Source organism: Talpa occidentalis, unplaced genomic scaffold (assembly GCF_014898055.3).
Source record: "Talpa occidentalis isolate TD23 unplaced genomic scaffold, MPIMG_talOcc4v2.1 talOcc4.7, whole genome shotgun sequence".
Taxonomy (NCBI): Eukaryota; Metazoa; Chordata; class Mammalia; order Eulipotyphla; family Talpidae; genus Talpa; species Talpa occidentalis.
In genome coordinates this window covers 85,805,293-85,822,728 of record NW_023605083.1, presented here as the reverse complement: position 1 = coordinate 85,822,728, position 17,436 = coordinate 85,805,293, and the positions used below count along the sequence as shown (strand labels likewise).

The 17,436-nt window shown below is 58.5% G+C and overlaps 1 protein-coding gene across 1 annotated transcript in view; it reads right to left on the bottom strand.

Annotated features, from left to right (window-relative positions):
* DOC2B (double C2 domain beta) overlaps positions 1–16,511 on the bottom strand; it is a 29,660-nt gene extending 13,149 nt beyond the window's left edge. The window contains 7 exon segments of the mRNA XM_037494357.2: positions 885–1,042; positions 3,525–3,651; positions 3,841–3,950; positions 5,512–5,586; positions 8,137–8,216; positions 16,140–16,349; positions 16,352–16,511. Coding sequence (XP_037350254.1) covers positions 885–1,042; positions 3,525–3,651; positions 3,841–3,950; positions 5,512–5,586; positions 8,137–8,216; positions 16,140–16,349; positions 16,352–16,511 — 920 coding nt within the window.
* Positions 16,512–17,436: the final 925 nt, after the last annotated feature.

Genomic DNA, 17,436 nt, shown 5'->3' with positions numbered 1-17,436 from the left:
TGTCCTCTGATTTTAAAAGCAACAGAAATACGATAGTGGCCAGTAGGAGTGGCAACCTCAGAGTCGTGTGGTGCAGCAGTGCTGGCCTGCATGTGGGGTCAAGACCTTCGCGTAGACTCTGTCACCTGGGCCTCCTCACTGTCCCTTCCCTACCTCTGTACCTTAACCCTCTGACTCTGCCTCAGTAGAAGCACTTCCTTTCTGCTGAGTCAAATTGCTCCCCAAGTCTTCTGTAAGTGAAGAGCACAAAACACTGACAGTCAACTGTGACACCTGCCTTGCCCTCTCCAAAGGCCCCCCAACTCCCACCTGGCCCTTTAAGTGAAGATCACAGCCTCTCCTGGCACAGTCACAGCTTCAGAACCCAGGTCTGGCATACCCCCCACATTGGCATTAGTGCCTCTAATGTCAACATGAGCCTCCATTGGCAGGGCTGGGTGGCACCTGTGGTGCCAGCTGGACCGGGCACATGAGCAGCACTAAGTCCTGGGTTCTTGGTCACCGCTGGCATGGCCCCTGTCCCTTCCTGTCCCCTCCCCATAGAGTAATCCTCTATGGGGTTACTCCATGGCCCCGCCTGGTCCCTTCCATCATGGAAAGGCCTGAACAGGACATCAGGAGAGAGCTACTCTGTCAGCATGGCCTGGGAAGCCATTCAACATCTAAGGGCCTCAGTTTCCTCACCTGTCAAATGGGGTTGGCTAGATTTTACTGATGGTGTTGCCAAAGGAACGTGGAAGAGAATGCATTCCTGGGAACACAGTGCCCGACGAGCTTCAGCAACAAACTGAGTGCCCGCCACACTCACCACTGTTCCGTCCCACAGACCTGTCTCTCGAGGAGAGGAGGAGGACGGAGGGGCTGGCCTGGGGCCACACACTCACGTTTTCACGTATGGGTCTGAGTAGCCATTGGCGTCCATGGCAGCCAAGTGAGCGCACCTCACGATGCCAACCAGCAGGCCCTGCTTCTGTGAGCTGTACTTGAGGGAGATGAGGATGCGGCCCCGTTCCTCCAAGGACTTGTCTTCCGTCTTGTCCACCTGTGAGGCAGGAAGCCACTCAATGGTCCTCCCGTCAGCTACTGGCCCCCAAGTCTGTCCACGGGCCCAGACCAGATGGTGAGGTGTCACACTGAAGTACCTCCAGAGCTTCTCCTGGTACAGCAGGGCAGCCACATTCCTAGCTGAGAGCCAGCTTGGATGGGGGGTGGTGGTGTTGTCATTAAGGACCCCTTCTGTGCCCCTGCAGCTGCCCAGGCTCTGACTCTGGGATCGTACCTGAATTTTAGACCTCACCGTCTGGCCTCCCCTCCAGCCAGCTGAACGCTTGACTATTCCTCACCCTTCTGAGACCTCCTGTTTCCACCTTCTGGCAGCTGCTCATCCACCGCCCCCTGACCTTTACCTTCTGTCCAACCGCCCAGCTGGAGCCTCGTGACCCCCAAGGGCCCTCCTTAGGCGTTACCCCAGGCTCCTCTCTCATGCAGTCTGGGCCGCATTCCTTTGCCCACGACTGTCCTCTGCCTGGTGGGGAAGTCATGCCCTGAGCAGCTGCGCATAACGAAGGGGCTCCCGTGCAAGGGCCGCCTCCCCCAGTTCCCACGGCCGCAGCAGATACGGCGATCGATGAGCACAGCATCCGCCCTGACTTCAAAGGCAGCCTCAGCTTCCTTCTCAACAGTGCTCGGTCCGCCACGGCCCATGGGTCAGGCTAAGGAACGTGAGACTGAATTTATCTGCCACTCTGGATGGGGGCTTTGGTGTGATAATGTAAGAATGAGACAATATCAATCAAAAGCTAAAAATATGGGATACACTTTGGATCATTTCCTGTGAAGACCATGGAACTAGGCACATTGTTCAGTGCTTGCTGAGAATGGATAAGGTTACAGATGATATAAAATCTACAACATACACCAAATATCTTGACTGGCAGAGCAGCTATCCCAAGTGGCACTGTGGGGGTCACTTTGCATCCCCCAAAGTGGATTCCTGGCAGATTCAAGCAAGGCTCAGCCATACCTGACATGCCCCCCAACACAGGCAGGGACACACATGGGGCCCTGTGCCTGAACACGTGAGCACACGCGTGCACAGTGCTCACCCCCCCCACCCCCGCCAACCCCGCACCGTTGTTTGTTTATGCCAAGGACCAAAACTCAGTGGAGCACCACTAAGTAGGCGTCGGTGTTGCCTTTTATAACTGACATAGATCATTTGAGAAAACTGGGTCACCTGTGGTTAGTGACTAATACTAAAATAAAGGTTATATCCTTCACATAAATGTCTATGAGTGGGAGAGAATGTGACAAAAGAATCAAATTTGATGAAGCTGAGCAAAAAGACAGCTGGGACTCAGAAGGAAGCGGGACTTGCAGGTTGACCAGTTCGCAGGGCTGGCCCAGGCCAGGCTGCATTGAGTGTCTGGGCCAGGCCCGGGTCGCCGGGTAGCGTGCTCCAAGCTGTCTCCCTTGCCCAGGAAGGGGGCGGGGGGGCAAGACATCCCCAAAGGGGCTTGTGTTTGGGCCCTGAACATTGGGCTGCCTGCCAGAGGATCCAGGTTTCTCAGGACCCTGGGGTCCTGGGGTCTCCTGGCCAAGCCCTCTGGGCCTTCTGAACCAGCTGAGGCCTCAAGAGAGGGAAGAAAGAGGGAGGTGGGGCGGGTGAGAGACTAGTGGACTGAGGCTCTGGGAGGCCAGTGCTGCAGATGGCCGGGGGCAAAATCGGTTTTGATATCATTTCCAAACATTAGTGATTTGTAGGAAATAATTATCTTCTGTCTCCTCCGGGTGTGTCACAGGCATCACCTGCCTACCGTGTTCCAGCTGAGCTCCCGCGTTCCCCAGCTGCTCCTCCCGAGCTTCACAGTTAATGACCCTTCACTCCAGCGCTCCGTCCCACGGCCGGGAAGCTCAGTCCAGCACGCCTCCCTTCCCTTGTGGCCCCACCAGGCCAGGGCCTGCTCACCTCACTGCTTTCCCTCCTCTCCATCCCGCTCTGGGCCTGACGAGCCCGTTAAAATGGGTCAGATGCGCTGAGCCCCTGCCCGCGCCTCCTGCTGCCTGCCCCACTAAGGTCGAAGGCCCGAGTCCTTCCTGGCCCCTCCACCCCTCTAACCTCTGATCTCAGCTGCCAGGACACCTCCCTGCCCTCTCTTCGCCAGCTGGCCTAATGCCTGTGCCTCCTCCAGCCTACACGGGGCTTGGCACCTGCTGCTCTGCCTGGGACAGTCTCCACCCGCCCGAGTCCTTCCCAGAGCACCCAGCTGACCCATCACCCGCCCCCCGCTTCTCAGTCCTGCCTTCTTGGCCCTGATCACTGCCTCGCATGCTGTGTTTGGGGGATTTATCTCATTTTGTCCAAGCTTCGCCAAGGCGGGGGTTTTTGTCTGTTTCCCTGGGCACATGCAACCATGTCAGGCGCCCAGTAGGGGCACCAGCCCTCAGGTGCTGCGCTCCCCAGGGAGGGCTGGCCCAGGACGCCTGCAGAGCCCAGCGCTGGAGGGAGCCCCCGGCCCACTCACCGGCAGCTGCTTCTCCAGGCAGATGCTGAAGGTCTTGGTGTGGTTGGGTTTCAGCTTCTTCAGGGGCACGCGCGTCTCCCCGATGAACTCGTTGTGGCGGAATTTGTCCTCATCGCACACGGAGATCCTGGAGGGCAAGGAACACGGCCAGCTCTACAGACCCTGGGTGCCCTCAACTTGCTTTCCGGTCACGGAGGATCCGCACGGCGTGAGCGTGGCTGTGTGTGTGGAGGCGCGCGCAGCATGCTCAGGGCCAGCCCCTGTGACTGGGAGTAGGGGGCGGGAGGGAGCCTGTGGCCCCGGGGCGCTCACCCACCGCAGGGTCTTTCGGATCATGTCTTCATCTGTGATCCCGTAGTAAGTGAGGGTCTCGTTCCACGTGGGGTTCAAAGTGTTTCGGAGAGTTTTTGTTCTGAGTTTATTTGCCTGGAGGAAGCAAAAACGAGCCTGTGAACATGAAGGAGTGTGGCAGGCTGGGCAGTGGCCCCAGGATGCCAGGGCCTGATCCTAGAACCAGTGGCTGTGTCTGTCAGCTTGCTTTCTGGATGGAGATGGAATTAATCACGAGGGTGCGTACCAGCAGAAGGGGGGTGCAGAAGAGATGTAGTGAGGGAAGGTCAGCGAGACGCAAGGCTGGCTTTGACGATGGAAGGGGCCATGAGCCAAGGGATGTGGGCAGCTTCTGGCAGCGGCTGGTGGTAACTTATTACTGCAGCCCAAGGAAACTAACCAGGAGGCTCCCTGCCTCCAGGCCCCACAGTGTGTGCATTTTCTCCAGGAGCTGCTGGGGCCTGGGCTATGGGGCTGGATCCTCACCCTCATAGTTCTTTGCCTTTGCTCAGGCTGTTCCCTGTGTGCCTGGAATATCACTTCTCCTAGAGAATACCTGTGGGGAGGTCTGCCCTCTACTCCTTCCTCTGCGCTTCTGGAAATCTTGGTCCTCAGACTCCTGATGGGCCTTATACCCTCCGATTCTGAGTTCTGCCCCATTCCTTTTGATACCTGCTATACCAGCTCAGGGTTTGAGGTCAGGAAGCCCTGGGTTTGAATCCCCATTCTACCACATACATAAGCGCTGTGGTTCAGGAAACACCTCTCAGCAGTTTTTAGGAGCCTTGTATATAAATTCTTTATAAGGACTGCACTTTGTAAAATGTCGCCTTATGCAGGAAATCCCATGGGGGCTCCCTATGAGCCAGCACCTGGGTTCCATGTGTCTAAGGAATCACGGTTATTGAACGCCTGAGTGGAGAACATCTCCTGAGCCTGCAAAGCCATAGGGGTCCCCTGGCAGCATGAGGACATGGAGCAGGGTCGGCCTGGGGGTGTTCTGCCATGGGAACAGGATTTTGTGGTCAAATAAATGGGCAGACACTGCCCACTCTGTACGCTGTGAGCCTCACAGAGCAGCCCATCTACACATTAAAGGCTCTGATAAGTCTCGCAGTAGAGAAACCTGTTTCCCAGTGTCATCTGGCCACAGAACCCTTTTTTTTTTTTCAAGTTAAATATTTTAATTAAAAGCCTGAAGTATTTAACATTCAATGGAAGGAAATAACCAAAAACACGGTGCTTATTTGCCATTTTGGTCCAAGAGGTAACTGCGATCACTGATGTCTCAGGCATCTCAACAGCCTAAGACATATATGGACACTGCACCAGGGAGACCTGCCTGGGACCCTTTATTAGCATGAAATATTAATTTCTAGTGGAGACGACTTTTTATAAAACCCTGACTGGAAATTCTCTTGGGGTTCCCCTAACTCAACCGAAGCCTATTTATAAGTGAGCAAACTGAGGCTGCTCTCCGGCCAGACATGCCAGCTGGAGGTCCCTGGGAGGCCTGGAGCACATGGGTTGAGGTTCCACAGTTTGACTGGGCTCTGAGGGGATGGGGAAGCTGGGGGTCTCCTTGGTGCCTCAAGTCCAGCCTGGGTCCCAGTCACAGGGGGCAGTGCTAATTGCAGGTCCCAGGAGGACGCCTCACCTTACTGGCTCCTGGCAGCAGGTGGAGCTTGACGTAGGGGTCCGCCAGCCCATTGTGGTCCATCGGCTTCAGGCCCTGAGCAGAGAACAGCCAAGGGTGTGAAGTGGGACACAGAGCCACAGGCAGTCCTTGTGCCCCGACCCTCTTCAGGGGAGCCCCCTAGTGGGGCATGAACTCTCCCCCTAGTGGGGGAGTGAAGAGGGCTCAGAGGGGTACAGTGTTCTCTCCACCCAAAAGTCCTGACCCAGGGCAGGTGTCATGGGCCTGCCAGACCAGCCTTTCTTCACCACTGAGACCAGGAGACTTGCAGTGCTTTGAACGAAGCCAGTGGCCCCTTTGGGGAGGCCTGTCCTTCCCTCACTTGCCCCAAATCCCTATAACCCTGCCCAGTCATCCATGCGCTTCCCTTTGGGGTGGTAGGGAAATGCCCCATGTCCTGGGGACCAGGCTCAGTTTCTCCTGATTCGCCACAGTGCCTGCCAGTCTGTGTCCACACAGGCCACACAAGCTGGCTGGCCGTGGAGGGTCCCTCCACAAGATGGCATCCCTCACCAACTCTGCAGAGTCAAGTGTGCAATGCCCAGGAACCAATGGAAGTGAGAACAGACAGGGGCTTAGCTGACCTCATGCCTGCTCATTTCTGATCACTGCATTTTTTTCTGGGATGGTGCCTGGGGATATAGGGATAGCTGTGGCTGGCGTGGGGCTGTGGCTGGCATGGGGCTGTGGCTGGAAGGGGGCTGTGGCTGGTGTGGGGTAGAGCAGCAACCCGGTGCCAGCACTGGCAGAGGAGCTGCAAGTTGGCTGCTTGTCACCAGGTCCCCTCCAAAGGGTGCTGGGCCTCTCCCCCCACCCCGTTTGGAGGTCCTCCCAGGAGGGGGTTGAGATTTGAGGTGAGGGCTTCCAATCACCCACTGCTGTGGGGAAGGGAGACACAGGTTTTAGAGCCAGGCTGGCCTGGGTTCATTCAGCTTCTGCACTTTGGAGGTAACAATTGCAATTACTGGGGAGTCTATGAGTTACATTGCCCACAAGCTTCTGGGGCTCAATAAAGTACCCACTTCTCAGGCTGGAGACTTGAGAAGGTAATACCAATGCAGGGCCTGGCAGGCAGGGGTTTGCTCTCCCTTCCCAACACCGCAGGCCCCTTGGAAGATGTCGTGGAAATGGTTGAGGGTGGGGTGGGGCATCTGAGCTGTGCCTGGAGCTGTGGGGGCACCAGTGCTACCTTACAGAGGTGGGTATGATTAAGCCTACTACCAGGGGCGCAAACTGAGGCTGCTCTGCCCACCCAGAAGGAGGAGGGCCTGCCCCAGGCCTCTAGTCTCCTCCCAGAGGCCACTGTTCCCACTTCAGGGGCTCGACTGTCAGCCTTGCTTCAGCCTTCCTACTCCCTGGGGTTTCTCACATATCCCAAGCCCATGCCTGTGTCCGCTCTCCCCAGGCAGAACTGGATGTAAACAGGGAATGACCTGGGGAATGGGGGAGCAACCATGGCTCAAGGTCCTTCTATCCCCCACTTCCAATGCCCTGACTGACACACCCCTAGGGGCACACACCTGGAGCGCAGGTGAGGAAGGGGGGGCATGCAGCAGAGGGAGGGGTCCTGGTGCCTGGGATTCTGACAAGGAATGGATGACTCTGGCCAGTGGTCTGACGGCCAGTGTCCACTCAGAGTCCCTAAGCCTGGACAACCTCTACAAGGCTGGGTAGAGGGAGAGCGGAAGGGATCTGCCCAGGCCCCACACCTTGGTGCAGTGAGGGGTCCCCAAATATTCAACTCTGTCCCTGGGGCAGGTGGACAGCTCTCTCATGGCAAGGCTGGGGGGCCCACGTCTTAGTCCAACAGCTGCCAAAGGAGAGGGCAGGGATGGCCTCTAGGTAGCCATTATGGACACTACTCAGCCCTGACCAGGGCAGCCAAGGTGTAGTGATCCAGGCTGAGGGTCTCAGCTGGGCAGTGCCAGCTGTGGCACAGAGTCAAGGGCAGAGGAGGAGAAAGGAACAGGAAAGCTCACAGGCTAGGAGTCAGGGGCTGGGGTAGGAGGGAGGGTTCTGGGCCCAGGCAGAAGGCTCTTAGTTCTGAGCTGGGCCCAGACCCCTCCAGGAGGCTCTACCAGGTCTCACAGTGGCCCTGACCTTGCGAGAGGACATCAACTTTGGCACCTTCCAGGGGGAACACTGAGGTGGGGACAGAGGACAGTGCAGCTGAGAACACAGAGCTGGCACGTGTCGGCCCTAGGGGCCAGGCCACAGTGGGGTTTACAGATGCCCCTGACTCCACCCCCAAGAGCAAGGCTCAGGCCCTGACACTAGAGATGGATCCCCTGCCTGGAGAGGGGTCAGCCTCCCCACGTGGTGCCAGCCTCCAGAGATGTGCCCACTCACGCCAGGGACTGCAAGCCTGGGACTGAGGCTTCCACATGCAGGCCTTCCTCAGCCTGCAGGACAGGCCCCGTGGCTCTCCCACCAGGCCCTTCCCTTTGTTTTACTTTCTCAACTGAGTTGACCGAGGCAAAATTCCCTCCTGGCTCTGCACCCGCACCCGCACCATGAAGGCTGGAGAGGAAACTGGCCTTCCTGACCTCCCTCGGCCCCCTCCACAAGCCAGGGCCCTGGGCCTACCTTGGCCTTGCTGATGGTGCAGTGGAGGGCATTGTTCTCCTGGTCGTAGAGCAGGCTGAAGTCCAGTGTGCCCAGGGCAGCTGCGGACAAGGGAGAGCCCGGGTCACGTGTGGCCAGACGTGTGGCCAGACCGGGGAGAAGGTCCACCCAACCCTGTGCAGTCAGCCGCGGCAAGCCTGTGGTGACTGCCACCATGGCGCACCCACCGCACGCGGCCTCTGCATCCACCTTCCAGTCCCAGCAACCCCGGGAAGCGAGTCGGGCTGTCCCCATTTTCCCAATGAGGAGCTGAGGTTCAGAGAGGTTAGGTTGGTTCCCCGTCACCCAGGCTGGCCCCACAGCAGGGCCCCTCACCCCGCTGGGGCAGTACTGCCTGTGGCCATGTCCACTGGCCCCTCAGCTCCAGCCAAGTTCATGCCCCCCTGCCCCATGTGAGTCTGGGCTCCACGCCTCAGTTTCTCTCATTTGTTAAATGTTACAGGAATTGAGAGAAGGCAGAGGAGATGGGTTTTGTGAGGCGGGACCTGTGCAGGCTGCGGGGAGCAAGCAGCTGGGTCCTCATGCGGGTCCAGAGCTTCTTAAAGGCACCGGGCGATTCCCAAGGGCGGAGGGGAGCAGGGGCGTTATTGGGCGCAGCTGCCACCCGCAGGGGCAATCACACAGCAGCTGTGCCTGCTACGAACACATGGCTCCTGGCACAAAGACCTGGGGTGTGGGCAGGGCCAGCCTCGGGGCAAGTCTCAGGATAGCAAGATGATTCACGGGATGTCTTCAGAGGCCCAGCTGCGTCTCCCTGCCTCCCCATCCATCCAGCTTCCTTCCTTCCTTCCCTTCATTCTCCCTTCCCTTTCTCTACCAAGTGTTGACAATACACCAGACTCTAGGGATGCAGCTCTGCAGGAAAGCACGGCTTAATGGGAGGAACAGACGAAAAGAATTTGCCACAGTAACGTCCGGTGGGCCAGGAGTAGTGGGGAATGGGGGGAGGGGTGTTTGGTAACACAGTGAAACAGAGCCATCAAGGAAGGTTTCCTGGAGGAGGTGACACTTCATGTGAGCCATGAAGAATGAGTAGGAGTTCACCAGTGCACATTGGGGCTGGGGGAGGGGAAACACTTCAGTCACAGGCCAAACTGACCCCTGGGGTACTGAGTGCCTGGAATGATGCTGGGGGGAGGGCAGAGTTCTACTCTTCAGGCCAGGGGTGCCCAACATGGGTCTAGAGCAGCTGTGGTCCTCTGGCCAAGTCAGCCAGGTCCATCTGTTCACATCTCATCCACGGCTGCCTGTGAGCCACAACGTCAGAGTTGAGTGGCTACTACAGGGGCGACGTGGCCCGCAGATCCCTGGGTCAGCGTAGGGCCCAGGCATGGCAAAGTTTGCAGTCTGCAGAGAAACGGATGTATTCAGGCCCATGAGTGTAGAGTTGAGCTTGTCTTGCCCCCCAGGTTGTAACACAGCACAAGGCACATGGCTCAGTGTCTGTCCTTGCTGGGAGTGGGGCAGGGGGAGGCAGTGTGGGGAGCAAGATGTCTGACTCTGGGTTCAAATCCTGACTGCACTTCCTTGCTGGCCTTAGACAGCTTACCTAGCCTCTCTGTGCCTCAGTTTTCTCATCTGCAAAATGGAGATACGATAGCACCCACCTCAGCACTGTGCTTTCACACAGCACTTGGGGTACAGAAAGAGCTCAGCAGATTACAGAAGGAGCAGGTTCACTTAGGTGATTTTGCTAGAAAGCTGTACTTCTCCTCTGAGACGCCTTATTCCAAACTGGGTCACATCTTACAGCCTTTGTGAATAGAATATACAAACGGTCACTTACTTTTCCGAAAAACCCGCATCATTGCTGCAACCACGTGATTGTTCCGTATGTCACGGGCACAGCGTAGACACGGAACGGGTGTGCGATGACTCCCAGGTGGCCACTCTTTTTGAGGTCTTCATTTTAATGCCTCCTCCTCTTTTGCCATCAGTTTGAAACCTCCTGACTTGCAACTGCCGTTAGCGTTCTTGCCTCTGGTAGCACAAACAGTTCTCCCTCCTATTCAATAGTTAACGCTTCTTCTATGAAACCAGGTGAAAATACTTGTTAGAACTGTGTCCAAATCAAGAGTCAATGGGCCTCAGATGGAGGCTGAAGCCCTTTTCCCTGGGTAGAGCAGGTAGTCCTGCCTTTTGCTGTTTCCTAGCTCTCAACTTTGGGGGTGGGGGCGGGCACCTGGGGTGCAGAAAGCAAGGTAGAGATCACCAGGTGCCCATAACAACCAACACAGCCCAGGCCTACGCTTCTCTGGGTCTATACTTTTCTAACAAGTCTCCAAAGCTGTTGACTTCACAGGACTATCAATCGATCCAGTTTAGGCCCACTGTGGCTCGTTCACTCCTGACATTAGCTTCCTGGGCAGGGACCAGGCCTCACGCCTGTGACACCAGCAGAAAACAGGTGGCTGGGACCGTCAGGCAACCAGCTCTCCAGTTGCTCTCAGGAGTGGGCAGTGGGTGCGAGGCCACGTGTAAGACACACACTCCATGATTCGCTGTCTGTTGCTTAATCACAGGACAAGGCAGGGAGGTGGAGGGGCTACTTGCTGCCCATTGGGGAACTCAGATCCAAGAGGGGTGTGGAGCCCCTCCCCTGGCTCTATGGACATCTGTTTAAGGAGCCTGGATGCTGCGTGGTGACACCAACACCTGTCCTCACTTCCCAAGGAGAACAGAAACCCAGGGCCACCCCAGGATGGGACTGATGAATTTCTTTGAACTCCGATGGAAGTTTTGTAAGAAATGCCAGTTTCCAAATACAGCCTTGGTGTAGAGCCAGCAAGGCACAGAGCAGGTTTTCTATGATCCGGGCAGATGGGTGAAGGAGGAGTCCTGGAGCCCTCAATGGCTTTTTCAGGCTTTTAGTGATCTTTCCACACCACTTGTAGTGAGGCAGGCAGGGAGGCTGGGGCCCGGGAGGCTGGCAGGCCTCCCAGTCCCTGGCAAATCTTCACTCTTTCTGGGCTCTCTGGCCTTCTCTCGCGGTCTCTCCGCTGGTCTCTGCTACTCTGCCGCACGGTCGTCTGCCCCCAGGCGTCCTCGGCTGCCGCCCTCTGTGACGCCGGCCTTACAGGCTCAGCCTCCCGGCTCAGGTGTGCCCACTCACGCATGCGCACACCCCGCTCCAGGGGCCGCCGTCAGGCACGCGTGTGAGTGCACAGGTGTGGGTCATTGATGCTAATGGCGGGAGGGCGGGAAAACCTGACAACTCCCATTGATCCTACAGTTGGTCATCAATTTTAGAGACTTGCTTGGTGGTGGTCTCTTAGGAGCTTATCGGATAGTCTAAGTCTTCGTTTCCCATTTGGAACAATGAGGCTCAGAGGGGGAGGTGTCCTGCTCAGGGCGGCACAGCCGAGCAGGACCCAGAAATGAAGGCTCCTCATTTCCATCCTGGTAGTTTCTGCCTTGAAGCCTAGTGGCGACACATTGTTCTTGTCTGCCACTTTTTTTAGCCGAAATCTTAGGAGGATGTAAAGGAGAAACAAAAGACAGAAAAAGAGTCTCTCGGGCACCCTGGCCTGTGGTATGGCCGAGGGGTCCCCAAGGGCAGGTGAAGGCTTGTCTGTGTGAGCCACAGGGTCCTGGCCCTGCCACTCAAATCACATGCCCCGGCTAAAGTTTACATCTTTGGAAAAATAATGACGGTTGGTCACTAATGGGCCTTTGAGAATTGTCACCCGCTTGTTGGTAATTATAGAGCTTTAATGGGGCTAATTCAGAGAAAATTAAGCTCAAATTCCTGTCGGTTCCTGTAAGGCTGCACCTCCCTCTGCTCTGCTGGTGGAGACGGACAGCATCACTTTGACCTTGGACTGCACCTGGACTTTCCTCATCCATACACCCTTGGGAATAGGAAACCTCCCTTTTTTTTTTTCTTTAAAGATTTATTTATTTATACAAGAACCGGGGTACAGGCCAGATGCACGGGAGGGTGAGAGGATTCACCAGAGACAGAGTGGGGAACAGAACAGGCAGATTGATGAAGTACACTGCTGAGGGGAGCAGTGGGCACGACAGGAGAGGTCTGCGCGCCATGTGGGACCCTCGCCAGCTGGCAGGGATCGAACTGGTACTGCAGAGGCTGTGGACAGCTTCACTGCGTGGCGCTCAACTGCCTGTGCCACTAGGGGAGGCCCTCCCTTTTTTTTGAAGAAAAATGTTAACCTTTCAAAAAGATTTTTAAAAAATGATGGCAAGAACCACAGGAAATGATCAAGTTTGAATTGAAAGCATTTCAGAGTTGGGGAAACTGAGGCACTCCAGGGGCTACAGAGAGGAATGAGTCATATGTCCCTACATCCCAGGAGGGCAGAAGCAAAGGGTTAGGACATTTCTACATCTATTCACTCCCCCACCTTAAATTGTTCAAAGGTTCGCCACTGTATCTTGGACTTGTTCAGCCTCCTTGGTGTGAGGTTCAAGACCCTCTGTGGCAGGACCCCTTTCATCACATCATCTTTTCCCCTTGTGTTACCCACTTGAACTGACGTGGCCTCCACTGAGCTGCGTTTCCTCCACCGCTGTACGTCTGTACACCGAAGTCCGTCTGCCAGGAGCACTTTCCTTTCCTCCTCCTCCTCTGCCAGGCTGCTCCTTCTCCCCCCAGTTTCTGAACTGAACCCTCTCCTTGGGTGAACTCTGGGCAACCCGTTTGGGGTCCTGTCTCGCTGTCCTCACTGCATCTCAATGTCTGTTAACTCCCTGGAATCGGAGATGGTCTCAGACATTCTTGAATCTCTGTGCCCAGCACAGAGATTGCTGTACAATTGTACAATTGCTGTACACAGCAATTGCTATACAATTGCTCTTGTAATGTCGAGCATAAAAAGAGGATGACAGGTTCAAAAATGGGAGCATCACATTTTTGTGGGGACTGGGAAGTGGGCCCAGCTCAGGGCCTTTGGGGCAGGCTTGGTAGTGATTCCTCGACTTCTTCTTGCTCTAAGCCTCACTGGGCGTCCGTCCTGACCCAGCCCAGAATGAATCATGCAGGGGCAGGTTTAAGCATGGGTGTGTGATGCAGGACTGGCCAATGAGACAGAAGGCCAGGTTTGCTGGGGACTCTGGGCAAGGTCTGATCTTAAATTGATACATAGGAGGGGAAAATGGTCCTTATCAAATTTAGGATCTCAGCTAGATGTCACAATTAACATGGGATGCTTGGACCTGCAGCAGCATCTTGGACCCTGAGGGAGGCCAGCCGAAGACAGCAAGGGCATGGTCAACTGGAAAGATGGACAGAACCTTCGTGATTGATGTTGCTGCCGAGCTGCCGCCCACCCTCATGGTTTATAGCACTTTGAGTTTTCTGTTGCTTGCGACCCAAAGCACTCTAGTCACGGCAGCTCTGAGGGGCTGCCACAGCCCGGTAGGTGGAAGGGGTTCTCAGGCGGGGGTGGGGAGGCACAGGTCTGAAGGAGAGTGGAGTCCAGCTCAGTTAGGCGCATGTGGGTAATCCCCAGGGGGGAGCCCCAGCAGGGAGGGCGGGCGAAGGAGGGCGGCGCTCATGCCAGTGCCACCCCTTTCTCTCCATCCTCACTCCTCTTAGACCCCTCGCACCATGTAAAATTTGTGCTTGTCCCTTGAGGTAACTTAAAGAATGAGGTTTAAAGAGAAGGAAAAATAAAGGCCAAATAAATAAACATTACTCTCAGCTTTGGACAACAGAGCAACCGCCCTAATTTCTTTTTGTCAGAAGAGATAATCCAATAATTAGGGCAGCAAATAGCATAACCCTGGCTAAAGCTGTAATGAACCATCTGCCTTGAATCATTCATTTAGGCTTGCTCGAGAGATTGCTTGTCAGAGCTGAGGAGGGGAGCGGCCGAGGGACCGGGTGGAGAGCAGCTCCACCCCAGAACCAGGGCTCCACACAGGCAGGAGCCGAGATTTCTGTGTCCCAGACCTGGTCTGTTTGCTCAGACTCTGATGGGATCCAAGCCCGGGCTGAGCTGCCCCTTGAAGGCAGGGAGGGGCCCACGCTAGCCCAGGTGCACACACCCTGCCCCTGCGTTCTTTCCAGTAGGGGGTCTGTGACAGTGTGGTCAGCCCACCGTCCAGGCTGGAGAGGCTGCGTCCAGGCTGCCTGGTCTTGCTGAACCCAGTGAATCTGTCCCCTGTGAGGACATGTGAGCTGTTGGGGCTCCTGTTTCCTCTCTGCTGCTAGGACTGTGCTCTGTGAATTGACTAGAGGTGGGGCTGCTGCCAAAGCTCTGGACCTTCTGGCTCCCTCCTCGCCTGTAGGTTCAGGGCTAGTCAAAAGAAATGACCAGATTTCTCACCTCCTGGCTGAAGGTTGCCCAGAGGCCCTTGGAGGCACTAGAAGGGCTGCCTGAAGCTCAGGCAGAAGCTTTGCTTTGTGTGCTCACTCTAGTATACCAGAAGATACTGGAAATGGGGTTTCCCACCCCTTCTTCTGGAGGTGGCTTTGAATTCAGGGTATCCAAAGGGAGGACTTGAGTCTCAGGGCCTGCCCGGAGGTGCAGCTAGTGAGGGGGTGCATTTTACCAGGGGTGCCCAGAGCTCAGGCTAGGAAAGATCCAGGGTACAGCCCTGAGGGCAATACATTCTCCCCACCCAATTTCTCCAAGCTGGCAGGAAAAATGTGGAGGGAGAGGACTGCTCCCTAGTCCTGATGCCTGGGGGTAGGACCTCAATATGCCAGGCTCTGGCCAGAGGGCTGTGATCCAGGCCCCAAGAAAGCACACAGCAGGCAGTTCCCTATCACAGCTAAAGGGCCTCCCTAGATCAGGCTTGAGAGGTATGCCCCCCTCCCCCCAACCACACCCAGTGGTGCTGGTAGCCCACACCTTGGTCTTTAAGAGGCACGTTTTTATGCTTAGGAATCACCAAGACGCTGGTCCAGGGCCCGGGTGAATGTCCCTGCCGGAACCCTAGCTGCCCTGAGCACGCGAGTCGGGTGGGGAGGGTGGGATCTTGGCCAGACCTACTGCGACCCCTGTTCCAAAAGGTCCACCTCCCTGGACTGGGCTTTCATTTGACCCTGGTTTTCCAGGTCTGAGAGAGTCAAGGCTGGTGCCACAGCTGGGCAGGGGGCGCTTCCCCACGCCCGCCCCATCTCCACCCCCATCCCGTGCAAGCCCGTGGCGCATGGAGCCGCTACCTCTTCAGCCTCGGTTTCCCCTGCAGTTCCGGGGAGGGCAGGCACCTCCCACACCGGAAAGGACCAACAGCGTCCCCCAGCCCCACCCGGCCTGGGCCTGGCGACCCGGTCGCTCGCCTGCTCCCTGAGGCTGGGGGCTCGGCCCTGGGGAGCGCAGGCTCGGGATGGGGGGCGCTTGCTGGCGAGGCGGGGGCTGGTGGGGGGCTGGGAGTAACAGGTGGGAGAAGGTCGCCCGCCTGGGCGAGCGCGGCGGGAGTGTGCGCCGACGCGGGAGGAACCACCAAGGTTTTTCCAAAGGACAGGCGGCCCCGCGGTCCTCTGCTTCTCGGGCCGCGCACCAGCAAAGCCGCCGCGCTACGCCCGCCGCCCGGCCCGCCCGGGGAGCCCGCCCGGCCCGGCCCGGCCCCCGCCCTCCCGCCGCGAGGTCAGCGGCGGCGGCTCCCGGGCGGGAAGCGACCGCGCGGCGGCAGCAACTGGTGTCTCCCCGGGCGCAGCTCCGCCCTTCCCTGGAACAAAAGCGGCCGCCCGCGCCGGAGCTCCCGGCCGGCGGGCCGAGAGAGGGCGCGGCGCGGGCTCCGGGGGGCCGGGCCCCGGAAATGGGACACCCCCAGGGGGCGCCCCCAAACTTCCCACCTCTCCAGTGCGGGCCGGGGGAGTGTCGGAGCGGGGCGCCGAGGGCGCACGGAGCCGGCGAGGGGGCCGCGCGCGGAGCGGGGTGTCTGCGGAGGGACAACCGGAGCCCGCGGGGCGCCGAGGGGCCGGGCGAGGCCGCGGGGCGCGCGGGAGCCTGCGCGAGGCGGGGCGGCGAGAAGCCGGCGAGTTGGAAACTTACTGCAGTCGTCGGACTCGTAGCCGTCGGCGTCCGGCTCGTCCTCCGGCGGCTTGGCGGGCGGCCGCGCCGGGCTGGGGCCGGGGCCGGGGCCCGGGCTGGCGCCGTAGGCTCCGAAGAGCTGATCCACATCCTCCTCGTCGTCGCGGGCGCCGTCGGAGGGGCTGCGGCGGCCCGCGCTGGCCGCGGCGGGGCGCGCGGGGGCGGCCGGGGCGCGGCGGCGCGGGGCCCGGCGTCCGGGGGCAGGCCCCGCGGGAAGCGGGGGAAGTAGTCGGAGATCTGCTTGATGGGCCGGATGGGGCCGGGGCACACGTCGATGGCCATATGCTCCTGGATGCTGATGGTCGCCTTCTCCCCGCGCCGCCGGAGGGTCATGCAGGCAGCGCGGCCCCGCCCGGGCGCGGCCCGGCCCGGCGCGGCCCCGGCCCGGGGCGGCTCAGCAGGCCCGGCGGGGCGCGGCGGGGGCGGCGGGCATGGCCGGCGGCGCCCCCGGACGGCCCTGACGCCGCTGCTGCCTGCTCGGCGGCGGCCGGCGCGAGTGAGTGCCAGGGGCCGGCAGGCGGGGGGCGGGCCCAGCCCGCGTCACCCGGCAGCAGCCAAGCAGTGCGAGGGTGCGGGCTGCGCGGGCGGGCGCGGAGCGGAGCGAGCCGAGCGGCGCCGCACTCACTCGCACTCACCCCGGCGCGCACGCCGGCCCGGGACCCCGCGCGCGCACACCCCGCGGCAGCGCCCCGGAGCCCGCCGCGCACGCCCGCCCGCTGGACAGCCGGAGAGCCGAGCAGGGATCCACTCCGGCACATTCCTGTCCCTGCCGGCACCTGCTGGGCTCCGTCCCCCCTCCCAGGACGCACGCGGAACACACGGGGCACACGCAAACGTGTGTGAACACTGGCTCACACCTGAGGACACACAGACACAAACATATGTGTCCACACGGAGTCGGATGAGGATGCTCTGGCACAGCACACCCACAATACACACCCCCTTTAAAAGACACACACACAGAAGGGATGGGAGGATCAGGCACAGACGTTATGCACCCCCAGCGCACACCCACAGGAGTGATCTGGAATCTCAGGGCACAGAGCTTCCCCCCACATCCCCACTGAGCAGAACACACACTCTTAGGAAAGCGGGGACAGACTGCTCCCACACTAGCGGGACACGCACATCTTCAGCAGCCCAAGGTCATTGCTGGCACTGTCAATTCACACTCCCTCTCAGGGCACACACAAACACGCACACTGTAATATCAAGGCAGTCCCTCACTTGGGCGGTGAGTAGTTTGAGGGACTCAGTT